General features: G+C 58.7%; 1 protein-coding gene and 1 non-coding gene across 4 annotated transcripts; both read left to right on the top strand.

Moving 5' to 3' along the window:
• The first annotated feature begins 1,426 nt into the window (after nucleotides 1-1,426).
• LOC110133051 (melanoma-associated antigen D4) lies at nucleotides 1,427-9,010 on the top strand. 3 transcript variants are annotated; one of them, XM_020886764.2, is made up of 13 exons: nucleotides 1,427-1,535; nucleotides 2,504-2,714; nucleotides 3,043-3,876; nucleotides 4,238-4,444; nucleotides 4,554-4,617; nucleotides 4,853-4,932; nucleotides 5,335-5,426; nucleotides 6,117-6,196; nucleotides 6,285-6,327; nucleotides 6,729-6,791; nucleotides 7,759-7,873; nucleotides 8,188-8,630; nucleotides 8,803-9,010. In XM_020886764.2, the coding sequence occupies exons 2-12, from the start codon at nucleotides 2,505-2,507 to the stop codon at nucleotides 8,620-8,622; spliced, it is 2,223 nt and encodes a 740-aa protein (XP_020742423.1). In that variant the 5' UTR covers nucleotides 1,427-1,535; nucleotide 2,504; the 3' UTR covers nucleotides 8,623-8,630; nucleotides 8,803-9,010. The 3 variants fall into 3 exon arrangements, with proteins under 3 accessions (XP_020742423.1, XP_020742421.1, XP_020742422.1); XM_020886762.2 differs by having other exon boundaries at nucleotides 8,188-8,618; XM_020886763.2 differs by having other exon boundaries at nucleotides 1,436-1,535; nucleotides 2,474-2,714; nucleotides 8,188-8,618.
• LOC139034017 (small nucleolar RNA SNORA11) lies at nucleotides 7,382-7,508 on the top strand. The gene has a single exon (XR_011486483.1). It is a non-coding gene; the product is annotated as a small nucleolar RNA SNORA11 (small nucleolar RNA).
• Nucleotides 9,011-12,526: the final 3,516 nt, after the last annotated feature.

Below are 12,526 nucleotides of genomic sequence, written 5' to 3' on the forward strand. Positions count from 1 at the left end.
AAACAAATATAAAAGTCCACTATGTTTGTTTGTTTAAAAAAATAAAGAGGTGCAATTTGAAATGGGAGCATAGCATTTTCTTCAGTCATTGTGGAGCATGTGCGCCCTTGGGTGGGACACCAGTAAGTTCTCCTTTTGCTTCCCATTTTGCATATTGAGAAACCAGGCTCAGGGATGTCCAGTGACCCAAGTGGGCGCAGACAACTAGGGACAGACTGAGCCAGCACTCCGTCCCTGGAACTTGGAAGTCCAGCGGAGAGCTTCTATCCACAAGACCACAGCTGTCCCAGGCCCCAGCCGTGGAAGGAACCAAGCCAAACATTTACTCTGAATCAGGGCTTGCCATGACTCAGACACACAAGTGCCTGATTGTCCTGGCCGCTCCAGCGGGCACCAGGAAGGCCTCAGGGACAGCCCATTTGTGCCACTCACAGCGAAGGGGCCTGACAGTCAGGGCAGGGAGTGGACCCCAAGGAGCAATTCGCACACCTGGATGGACCCACATAGAGCAGGCAAGGGGTGGGCCTGGGGCCCCCTACCTGTTCCCCCTGGGATGCAGAGCATGAGCTTAGGTCTCAGAGAACAGAAACCCGGTTTGTGGGGACAGATGTTGACAGGGCAGGGGAAGTGGAGTGGATCTGCTGCTCAAACTGAAGAGGGGAGGGTGCCTCGGTCCCCGGGGCCAGTGCTAATGGAACACGGGTTTTGGAGTCAGGAAGACCCGAGCCCAAATACTGCATTGTCACCTCACTGGCTCTGTGGCCTTGTCGAGTGAGTTCACGGCAATGCGTCTGTCTGTGCCTCAGCTTCCTGATCTGTAAAATGGGGATTCTGACATCCACCTCCCAGGGCTGCTGTGAGAGGAGGATGATGCCCAGCACACACAAGCTTCCCTTAGAGTGGCTGGGGAAGCAGATGTTCCCAGTGTGTCTGGGGGCCCCAGAGATGGGCAGTGGAGGAGAACACACAGGGAACTGCTGTCCTCTCGCCATTTCCATTTCTCCTGTTGCAGTTACCGACCGGGCTAGAGACCTCTGTACTGGTGACCTAGGGGTCACTCATGCTGGGGAAGCAGGGCTCAGTGTATTCCAGACCACAGCGGAGGAGCTTAGAGGCAAGGGGGAGGGCAGGGCTGAGAAGCACTGTGCGAAAGTGGGGAGACTGAGGGTATATGATGGATGAGTTGGAGCCGCAATACAGGGCGTGCGTGCCCGCGTCCCCGGTCGGTGTCGCGGGGGCGGAGGGGTTGACGGTGAGGGGAATCTGGCGGGAGGGAGAAAACGCCCCCAACCCACCCCGCCCACCCACTGGCGGAACCGCATGCGCACAGGGAACCTGGTGGAAAAGGCTTTTGTTGGGAGAGCGGGCCGGCTGGAGGGGTCCGCGCATGCGCAGGCTGCCCAGCCGCGGGGGGTGGGGGGTGCGGGGAGAAAAGGGGCGGGGTGGTGGGAGCTGCTGTGCTGGCAGCAGTAGGCGAGGGCGCGGCTGCGGGGTTCCTGGTGCTGAGGACGGACGCCATTGGAGCCCCAGGGAAGGTAAGGATCCAGCCCCAGACAGGACCGGGAGAGGGCAAGTGGAACCGGGTACGCTGTGCCCTTCCTCCCCACCCCACTCCCGCCCCCGGATGTGAACAAAGCCCAAGCACGCAGAACTTGAATCCCATTAGACCCGTGGTCAACAAAGGAGCCGCCCCCCACCGCGGCCACCAGACCCAGGCTCCCCGATTCGAGCCCTGCTTAACACCGGAGCCCACCATCTGAACACCTTTAACAGACGCGTGTGCTCCGTGCTGAGCTGCCTTAGCGCGGAGGCCCCACCCCCACTCCAACCATTCTGAGATCGGTGTAACCCAACTGACCGCTTTGCTCCCTTCCCCGAGATGCGATCCTGGCCTTTGAGACCTCCAGCGCTTCCAGTTCGAGCCTCACCTAGACCGAGGACCCCCCCCCCCCCGCGCCCCCCACTCCATCCATCTTGAGCGCTCCTGTATGAGCCCAGCCTAGACCTGAATCAGCTGAATCCCCTCCACTGCGACTTAGCGGGTCCCTGGGATTCCTTTTCCCAGAGCTTCCAGCGGTCCCCGTTGTCTGAGCCTTCTCAAGTCTTCTCCTCCCCAGCATCCTGGCCCCCTGCTCCAGCCATTAAATCGAGGTGCTTTATTTCCCCTCTCTCAAAGCATCTCTTATGGGACTCTCTGGACCCAAGCCCACGAGTCCACCCCTTGTTCCAATCCAGCCGTTGGTCTGGGGAGCCTGTGTGACCTAAACTCCCCTTTCAGTGCAGGGTCTCCTCCGACCTCCTCTGTCCTCCTAGGGTTCTGTCTCTGAGGGAATCTACCCCAGCAGCCCTCACCCCCGCCCCAACCTTACACTGCCTGGGAACCCGGTGACTGCAGCCCTCCACCTCCTGAGAGATCCCGCCTCCTGCTGGATCCCGCCCCCTCCCCCTGAAGAGGCCTCCTCATCCCTCTCAGGCTGAGCTCTCTTCTCCTTGGGACCCCCAGCATGGCAGAGGGAAGCTACCGCAAGGAATCTGAAGGGTACAACGTTGAAGACATGGACGAGGGTAGTGATGAAGTCGGGGAGGAAGACATGGTTGAAGGCAACGACTATGAAGAATTTGGTGCTTTCGGAGGCTACGGCGCCCTCACCAGCTTTGACATCCGCATCCTCAGAGCCTTTGGGAGCTTGGGTCCAGGCTTTCGCATCTTAGCGGTGAGGGCCCTCCTCGGCCACCTGCTAGCCCTGGGCCTTCTCTGTTGTGACGTCAGGGAGGGTGGGAGGAGGGGGCCGATGAGGGCTGGGGCTGAAGGGGGAAGGACTGCCCAGCTTACCCAAACCTTCCCTCTCCTACTGGGAGAAGCCGGGGTGGGGGGTGGGGGGTGGGGGAGGCGGGGTGCTGGTCGGAGGCTGGCCAACACAGGGGGAGCTATCTGTGTAGAGCTATCTGCCTTCCCCTCCCCTGCCATGCCCTGCCCTGCCCTCCCCTCCCCTCTCCTCCCCTGCTCTGCCCTGCCCTCCCTTCCCCTCCCTGGTCTTGCAGAATGAGCCCTGGGAACTGGAAAACCCTGTGCTGGCCAGAACTCTGCTGGAGGCATTTCGGATGGATCCAGAAACACTTGCCAATGAGACGGCTGCCCGTGCTGCCAACGTAGCCCGGGCCGCCGCCTCTAACCAAGCTGCTCGGGCCGCTGCCACTGCTGCCCGTGCCACCTACAATCAGGTGGTCACTAACCACCACCCGGTGGCCACACACCAGGCATCAGGAGGCGATACTCAGCCCATGACATCTGCTGCCCAGGCTCCGGCAGCCACCCCTGAGACAAGCATCGCTTCTCCGCACAGCTCCCAGATGCTAGTCAATAGCGAGATGGCTGCCCCTGGGGCTCCAGCAAGGTCTCCACAGCCGCAGACATCCTCCCAGGCCCAGGAAGCTGCAGCCGAGGGCCCTAGTACGGCCTGTGCTTTCCCCCAGGCCTCGCGTGCAAGTGAGATGGATGCCACCCGGCCCAAGACAGCCTTCCTGGGTCAGAACGACGCCTTTGATTTCAGCCAGCCGGCAGGTGTCAGTGGCATGGCCTTCCCACGCCCCAAGAGACCTGCCCCGGCCCAAGAGGCTGCCACAGAGGGCCCCAGTGTTGCCTCCAGGGGCACTCAGGCAGCCTCTACCGGGGAGGGGGCGGCCACCCGGCCGAAGACGACCAAGTCCGGGAAGGCTCTCGCCAAGACTCGCTGGGTGGAGCCTCAGAATGTTGTGGCAGCAGCTGCCGCCAAGGCCAAGATGGCCACGAGCATCCCTGAGCCTGAGAGTGCAGCTGCCACTTCTCAGCAGAGTGCGGAGCCCTGGGCCAGAATGGGCGGCAAGAGGACAAAGAAGGTGAGACCTCCCTGCTGTCTCCCACCCTCCTTGCTCCCCTGCTTTCTCTGCCCTCTCAGCTCTCTGCCTCCTCCCCTCCCTTCCTCTCCCTCTTCTTCCCCCTCCCTCTTCTCTCAGCTCGTACGTGTTTCTCCAAGCCAAGTTTACCAGCATGTTTTTACTCCACGTAGTCCCTACCCTCGGGCCTGGAGGGAGAAGCGGTTGGCTCAGTGCCTGGCACTCAGTAAGCACTGGGCACGTGTCATCCGCGTGTCATCTACAACCCTTATTTCCAAGTACCTGCTCTGGCTAAGATGTGTGCCAGGCGCTTTTGCACAGGGAGCCTGGTCGCCCTGAGTCTTTCCTCTGTCTAATGGTACAGTCCAAGCACCTGGATGACGAATATGAGAGCAGCGAGGAGGAGAGAGAGCCTCCTGTGGTCCCACCGACCTGGAGGGCATCGCAGCCCCTGCTGACGACCGCGCGGCCTCAGATGGCCCCTCGGCCCCCCATGGCCCTGAGGTCCCAGGTACCCTCAAGGCACGTGCTGTGCTTGCCACCCCGCAATGTGACCCTTCTGCAAGAGAGGGTAAGAAGGAAGCCTGCCCTTCCCCCTATCTCCCTCCTATCTTCCCTTGCGGGCCAGTTCTTTGAGGTCACCCACGCCTTGATCTCCCCGTGCGCTCTTCCTTCTCCAGGCAAATAAGTTGGTGAAATATCTGATGATTAAAGACTACAAGAAGATCCCCATCAAGCGCTCAGGTGGGTGGCCTCTGCCCCCTCCCTGAACTCTGTCCTTCCCCGCTCCCGCCACCCTGCCCTGTGGGCCTCCCACCAGATGCCCTCTCCCCACCACACACACACAGATCAGGCCTGGCCGATGGCTCCATTGGCACGGTGTGGGGTCCTGAGTGTGCTCCCCTCAGCAGGGCTGACGGAAAGGCTGTAGCTCTGTGGCTGCTGCTCAGCCCTGGTGCTTTGCCCACCCCTCCTGCAGACATGCTGAAGGATGTCATCCGAGAGTATGACGAACACTTCCCTGAGATCATTGAACGAGCAACGTACACTCTGGAAAAGGTGGGTGCGGGGCCGGGGGCAGCTCTGTGGAGCAGGAGCAGCAGGGAACCCTTGCCCGCCTCCCCCCGTCTGCATCCCCTCAAGGCCCAGGGGCCGGACTGCGTGCTCTGGAGGGAAGCCCTCCCTGGCCTCTGCACCTGGGAGCTTCCTCTGCGAGCCTCCTCCCCCTCCTTCCTCCCGCTCGTGCTCTCTGAGCGCCTGTGGTCTCCTGAGGTGACTCCCGTTGTCTCAGCCAGTGTCGGTGCTCCCACAGGGCACTTCCTCCATGGCCTCTCCTTTCCCTCCTCCCCCAGGGCTTGGGGTTCCCCGCCAAGAAAGAGTTCTAACAGGGAATTGAATGACCGCCTGCAGGACACCCAGCATGGATGTTTGATCTCACATTCTGTTTTCTCCCCACTGTAGAAGTTCGGGATCCACCTGAAGGAAATTGACAAGGAAGAGCACCTGTACATTCTCGTCTGCACACGGGATTCGTCAGCCCGCCTCCTGGGAAAGTGAGAACGCACAGGAGGCCGGTGGTCTTCCTTGGTGGTGCTTGCCCCCTCCTCTCGAGAAACGGGAAAGTAGGGTTGGGGGGCCTAGCATGGCTCCCACCCAGAGTTAGCAGTGCTGAGCAGCTAAGAGCAGGCAGGGGCAAGTAGCCTGGGGCGAGGCTTTGCGGCTCTCCAGGTTTCAGCCCTGCCCACCCTTCCCGGCCCCTGTCTTCCTAGGAAAGCAAGCTCCTTCTTCTCTCTCTTTTTTTTTTTTTGGCAAGCAAGCTTCTTGATTGCCTCTCTCTGCTAAGGTCCCGGCCAGGGCTTGGCAGAGTGGGCCTCGGGCAGGGGGCAGGGAAAGGGGAGAGTGGGGGGCGGGGGTCTCCAGTGGAGTTGTGCTCCAGATGGAGTGGGCAAAGGGCAGGGAAGGTCAGGGTGTACCTCTGGACTCAGGGTTGCCAATCGTCTGCTCCCCACCTAACCCCATCCTCGACAGAGACCTGGGAAGAGGTGTTAGCATCCACATTTGATGGATGAAGGGCCTCAGTCTCAGGCCGAGGAAGGAATTGTCTGGACCAGCTGTAGCAAGCCATACAGAGTGGGAGGAACTGCCCTGTGGCCCAGCAGTGTGGGAGAGGCTAGTTGGGTGAGCCGGCTGTGGTCACCTGGGCAAATGGCTGCTGGACAGGATCCCTCTTTCTACGCCTTCAGGACCAAGGACACTCCCAGGCTGAGTCTCCTCTTGGTGATTCTGGGTGTCATCTTCATGAATGGCAACCGCGCCAGCGAGGGTGAGTGCCTGGACAGGCAGCTGGGGGGTTGCCCATCGTCTCACCTCCCTCCGTCTGCTAAACTCTTGTACCTCATCTCTTCTCACAGCTGTCCTCTGGGAGGCACTCCGCAAGATGGGACTGCGCCCCGGGTATGATTGGGGTCTCGTGGCTCCCACTCCTCAGTGTGTCCTTGGGCACAGGAGGCCCCAGGATTGCAGTGGCCTAGCGGTCTCTGTGGCGCATGGCATCCTGGACTAGGGAGAGCGTCAAGGGTCCACCAGGGTGCATGGGGAAATGGTCCTGAACCCCGAGCCCTCTCCTGCCCCGTGTGCCCTCTCTGTTCCCACACGAGACCTCAGAGACACCATCGGACCTGGGGGCTCCATCCAGCCCCTCCCTGGGGCCCTGCTGACAAGTGGCTGCCTGGCCTCAGCTGCCAGCCCAGGTGTCCATGAGGACGCCTCACAGGCTAGGAGGCCCTCAGTCCTGCTGGGAGCGCTCCTGCCCAACCCAGGCACTGCCACTCATGCGTTCCTTTCCTTGCCCTCAGGGTGAGGCACCCATTCCTTGGCGATCTGAGGAAACTCATTACAGAGGACTTTGTGAAGCAGAAGTGAGTATCTTTGCCTCCCACTCAAGCCTTCCTCGTGTGCTGCTCTGGCTGAGGAAGTCATCCCCCGGCCCATGTCTTAACACCAGAGGGATGGGTGTCTGGTGTGAGTGTGGGGTGGGAGGATGCGAATGTGGGGGGCGAGGGGACAATTCCAGGGAGGCCTGGGGAAAGGGAGCACTTGCGGTCTGTAAACACCGGGTGGGACGGTACAGCCCCCACCTCCTTCAACACCTGCCCTGTAGGCCGTGTCCTGGCTTTACATCTCGGGGGCCTGGGACTCAGAGAGTGGAAACCTGATCATGGCCCTGACTGGAATAAGGCCCATCTGGGCCTGGAGCCTGGCCCTGCTGGTTTTCTAGCCCAGGCTCACCCCATCATCAGTGCTTGGAGATCTCTTTTGCCCTCACAAAGGCCCTGTGTGCATGTTCACCCACCCACCCCCACCCCTGCCACCCCGCAAACACACGTTCACAGATGTTTGGGAGTATGTGTGGAGCCCCCTACTCTTGGTTGACTGTTTCTTCCCATACAGTCGTTTTCTAGGATGGATTCTCCCAGGGTTCAGTCAGGTCGCGGACAAGCCCCATGGTGGGTTGTGCTCAGAGTATGGAGCCTGAAGAAATGGCTCCTGCTTACACCAGACCCAACAGGAATCTGGGTTATTGTGACAAGGGGCACAAAACTCGTGGCCTTCCTCTGAGCAAGTACCCTACACGTGCCCCCTGCACCTCCCCATGGCTACTGGGCAGGACCAGTGGCCTAGGGGTGTGAGCCCCTCCATTTAGGAGGCAGAAACCCTGGGAGCCGGTGTGGAAGGCGGGGCAGGAGCTGCGGGGCCAGGGCAGGCCTCCTGCAGCAGCTGAGCTGCAGCCTCTGGGCTGGGAAGGGACTACCTGGGAGCCACTGGAGCAGCCAGCCACAGGTGTGCCTGTCTGGGAGCAGAGGTTTGTTGTCCTCTCTCACGCAGGTACCTGGAATACAAGAAGGTCCCCAGTAGCAGCCCACCCGAGTATGAGTTCCTCTGGGGTCTGCGCGCCTGCCATGAGACCAGCAAGATGAGGGTGCTGAGATTCATCGCCCAGGTAAGGCAGAGCCTGTGTTCTGGCTGCACCTTCCCATACCTGGTTTGTGTCTTGGTCCCGGCCTCCTGACGCCGTTTGTCCAGTGAGGGCGCCAAGGCCCAGCAAGGTTCCCAAGTCACTGATACCAGTTCACAGACTGTAGGGAGTGGACAGGGTGAAATCCCAGGTCTGGCATGGAATGACGGGGGCCCAATTTCAGTCGTATGGGTCTTTAAGATGATTTCACAAAGGGCTTAAGTGAGTGAAAGGCGGGAAGTGGGTGCTGAGCGAGGTGGGGGTTAAGTGTTCACACGGTTGCTGTGCTTCCATCGCAGTATCAGAACCGAGACCCCCGGGAATGGAGGGCTCATTTCTTGGAGGCTGTGGATGATGCTTTCAAGACGATGGATGTGGATATGGCCGAGGAGCATGCCAGGGCCCAGATGAGGGCCCAGATGAACATCGGGGAGGAAGCTCTGATTGGACGGTGGAGCTGGGATGATATCCAGGTGGAGCTCCTGACCTGGGATGAGGACGGAGATTTTGGCGACGCCTGGTCCAGGATCCCCTTCGCTTTCTGGGCCAGATACCATCAGTACATTCTGAATAGCAACCGTGCCAACAGGAGAGGTACCTGGAGGGCTGGTGTCAGCAGTGGCACCAATGGCGCGGCCAGCGCCAGCATGCTTGATGGCCCCAGCACCAGCTCCACCATCCGGACCAGAAACGCTGCCAGAACCAGTGCCAGCTTCTTCTCCTGGATTCAGTAAGATTGGAGGTCATTACACGGGACTCTGGAGGCTGGGGTGGGGACGGGCTGGGAGGTGTCAGGGGTAGGCCTGGGGTGTCCTGGGGGAACGAGGAGAGTCTGACAAGACACTCAGTCTGTCCTTGCTGTCCCTCACATGCATTGACACCTCTACTCCGGCTTTTGTGTCTCCTGGTTCCAGGCAGCCCTGAAGAGCTGTGGCAGTCCCCCGCCGAGCCAGAGTGCCTCCGCTGCCCGGTCCCTGACAGAGCACTCTAGGCCCGCTTCTCCCTGTCCATGGAAGATGGCATGCAAGATGACGCACTCTATGCCCTTCCTGCTTTCATTGTGTGCTTTCCTCGTGCTGTCGTGTTTTGGGTATCTGTGTTCCATTAAAGTTGCGAAATCAATCGGATGTTTCCTCCTTTTCCTGGGCAGGTGTGGCTCTGAGCAGCCCGCGATCAGGCCCTCGGGGACAGGTGGGGGCCGCCTCTGCCTAAAAGACAGGCAGGTGTGGGTGGGTCCGGCGCTGGGAAGGGCAGAGATGCCAGCTGAGGGGGGGCGACCATGAGTTTCCAGAGGCTCCAGTCCACAGCTTCATGATCTCCTACACTGTGCGCCCCTAGTCAAATACAGTGGCGGTCAAATACAGGAGCAAGGGTGGGGTGGAGGGCTGTGAGCTGGTGCCACTGTCCCTCCCACCAAGGGACAGGCTCCACAGACATCCCCCAGGACCTACCTGCCCCCACCCCATCTCTGGAGTCACTGTCCAGGATTCCTTCCCTCATCAGCCACACAATTTTAGGACCTCATCCCTCTTCCCGAGTCCTAAGGACAGCGAGGTAGGCCTCACAGTGACATCCTCACACCTCCAGCAGGTAAAGGAGAAACCATCATAGGCAAGACAGCCTATTTCATGGGAGAAAGCTGCAGGCAGACCTGGACAGCCCATTGCCCATGACCATGACCCGAGGCTCTTCGGGAGGCTCCAGGGTACTTCTCCCTAGACGCAGGGCTCTTCCAGTGAGGCCAAGGCCAGCTTAGGTCCCTGTGTCTTCAAGGGCTGTGTGATCCCTGAGGGGGCTGAGGCTAAACTTTCATTCCCCAGGCAGACGACAGTGAGGGCAGAGACACTTTGGAACTCTGGGAAGGACTCCGTAGCAGGAAGGGGCCATCCGGGGCTTTTCTGGGTATCTCAGTGATGTCCACAGCTTGGAGGACAAGGCTCCAGGTTAAGAGGAAGGAGAGAGTAGTGTAAAGACCGCAGCCCACCTGCCCAGCCACCCATTGCTTGCCTCTTTGCCCCAAGAACAGGTTCCACTCCCTCAACCAGACCTGGGTCCTGACCCAGACCCAACTGCATCATGTTCCAGACCCAGTGGAAAGCAAAAACACCCATCACTTGGCTCAAAAATTAGAAAGAATTCCAAGCAAGCAGCAGGAGTCCACCACTAGTGCAACCCTTCTGAGCGATGGCCTGGACCGTACCCCCAGGAGGCAGGCTCTCTGTGGACCCCTCCCTTAAAGACAGGATTCACGTGGGTTTCTGCCTTATTTGTTGGTGCTTTGCTGTCTGCCTCCCTGGCTGCGGGGTTGATGCCTTGCCCCGTGGACACTCTGTGATTCTGACAGAGATTCAGTCCCCTCCCAGGTGCAGGTATCCGGGTTGGCGGTCCGGATTTGGGGAACCCCGCTCTGGCATGATGAATGACACTGGACTATTTCTGGCTCCCTCAACCTGGGACTTCCCAGCACCCTACTGTGCACTCAGTAGGTACCTGCCTTCTCATGGACGAGGTCGGGGCAACTCACCACAAGCCGCAGGTGTGAGCGGGAGCACTGTGTGCCACGGGCACCTGAGATAAGGCAGCTCATCTGGAAAGGAGGCGAGAGCAGCTCTCAGAGGCAGGATGCTGGGGGAGTCACCACCTCTCCGGGCCCCCAGGCTTGCACCTCTCTCCCCTTCCGCCCCCTTCCCCATGGATATCTTCACCTGGCTCCTGCCCCTCCACACCGCGCAGGGGGCAGTGCTGAGAGCCACGTGGGGAGTGAGGAAGTGAGCAAGAGAGGCAGCCTCAGGAGCAAGGAGGAAGGCAGGTCCCAGGGATCGGGGCCAGACCCTGAGTGCCCCAGAAACTGACGACTGGCGCCGCGGAGGTGGCCGAACTTCAACCGCAGGACAGACATGAGACAAAGGCAGGCCTCCCTCCCGCCCCCAGCCTCAGCCCTTCCACGGGGTCCCCCACCACAAAGGCCACAACAGGTCTCAGCCAGTGTTTTCTGAGGCCCTACTATGTGCCGGGGCCTTGGCTGAGGTGTACATACACCTTGGCAGCTCCCGCAGATTTCTCCCCAGCCTAGGCCTGTGCCATCTGACTCCTCAGACACTTGTTGATGGACGAGCATTCACGATTCACTTGTGTCCAGTTCCTGACAATTCGCATGCAATGGCTCGCACGGCCTTGATGTCAATCACCAGATAGCTTCAAGGGAACAGATGATCAGGCACATTCCATGGATGAGGACCCTGAGGCTCTGAGAGGGAAGACACTTGCCCTGAGTCCCACAGCCAGGAAGTGGCAGTGCTTGGACTGGGACCCAGGATGCTTTGAGCCCAAATGTGTGCTCTGACCACTGCAGTCTGTTGCCACTGCCTTTGAGGGATTCACAGTGCCATGCAGTGACACCCCCACCTCTCACTCCTCTCTGCAAACACCCACCCTCCTGATCACCCAGGAAACATATACAGCTTTCCATCTCCTTTCGTTGAGCCAGAACCCCACCCCTCATGGCCTCCCTGCCCCTGAGGGTCACCCTTGGCTTTTCAGGCCTGCCACTGCCCACCCAACCTCCTGGCACATCCTCACTCCTGTGGCCTGGAGAGGCCAACACTTCAACATCCTGGTCAGAAATGGACTCTCACACCTGAGGTGGACACAACAGCCCCTTTCCAGGCCAGTTGCCCTAGTGCGGGGTTAAGCAAACACATTCAATTTATCTTGAGACAGTTGACTTTCCAGGGGTTACAGATTTCAAGAAGTGAGAAGGGGTGTGCATTCCCAATGAACACACGAAAGTCGAAAATGGAAAAGTCGGTGGATGCTAAGAGCTGATGAGAGTGTGGAGCAAATGAACTCCCGTACACTGTCCAGAGAAGTCTTCATTTATATGAGGCCCCTGGAAAGCAGGAGGGATACATCCATTGGTTTAGCAAAAAAGCAAGAGAGTTCCAGAAAAATATCTATTTCTGCTTTACTGACTATGCCAAAGCCTTTGACTGTGTGGATCACAATAAACTGTGGAAAATTCTGAAAGAGATGGGAATACCAGACCACCTGACCTGCCTCTTGAGAAATCTGTATGCAGGTAAGGAAGCAACAGTTAGAACTGGACATGGAGCAACAGAATGGTTCCAACTAGGGAAAGGAGTACCCCAAGGCTTGTATATTGTCATCCTGCTTATTTAACTTATATGCAGAGTACATCGTGGAAACGCTGGCCTGGATGAAGCACAAGCTGGAATCAAGATTGCCAGGAGAAATATCAATAACGTCAGATATGCAGGTGACACCACCCTTATGGTAGAAAGCGAAGAAGAACTAAAGAGTCTCTTTTTTTATTTTTTCATTTATTTTTATTAGTTGGAGGCTAATTACTTTACAATATTGTAGTGGGTTTTGTCATACATTGACATGAATCAGCCATGGATTTACATGTATTCCCCATCCCGATCCCCCCTCCCACCTCCCTCTCTACCCAATCCCTCTGAGTCTTCCCAGTGCACCAGGCCCAAGCACTTGTCTCATGCATCCAACCTGGGCTGGTGATCTGTTTCACTATAGATAATATACATGTTTCGATGCTGTTCTCTCGAAACATCCCACCCTCGCCTTCTCCCACAGAGTCCAAAAGTCTGTTCTGTACAT

Source organism: Odocoileus virginianus, unplaced genomic scaffold (genome assembly GCF_023699985.2).
Source record: "Odocoileus virginianus isolate 20LAN1187 ecotype Illinois unplaced genomic scaffold, Ovbor_1.2 Unplaced_Contig_18, whole genome shotgun sequence".
Classification (NCBI taxonomy): domain Eukaryota; kingdom Metazoa; phylum Chordata; class Mammalia; order Artiodactyla; family Cervidae; genus Odocoileus; species Odocoileus virginianus.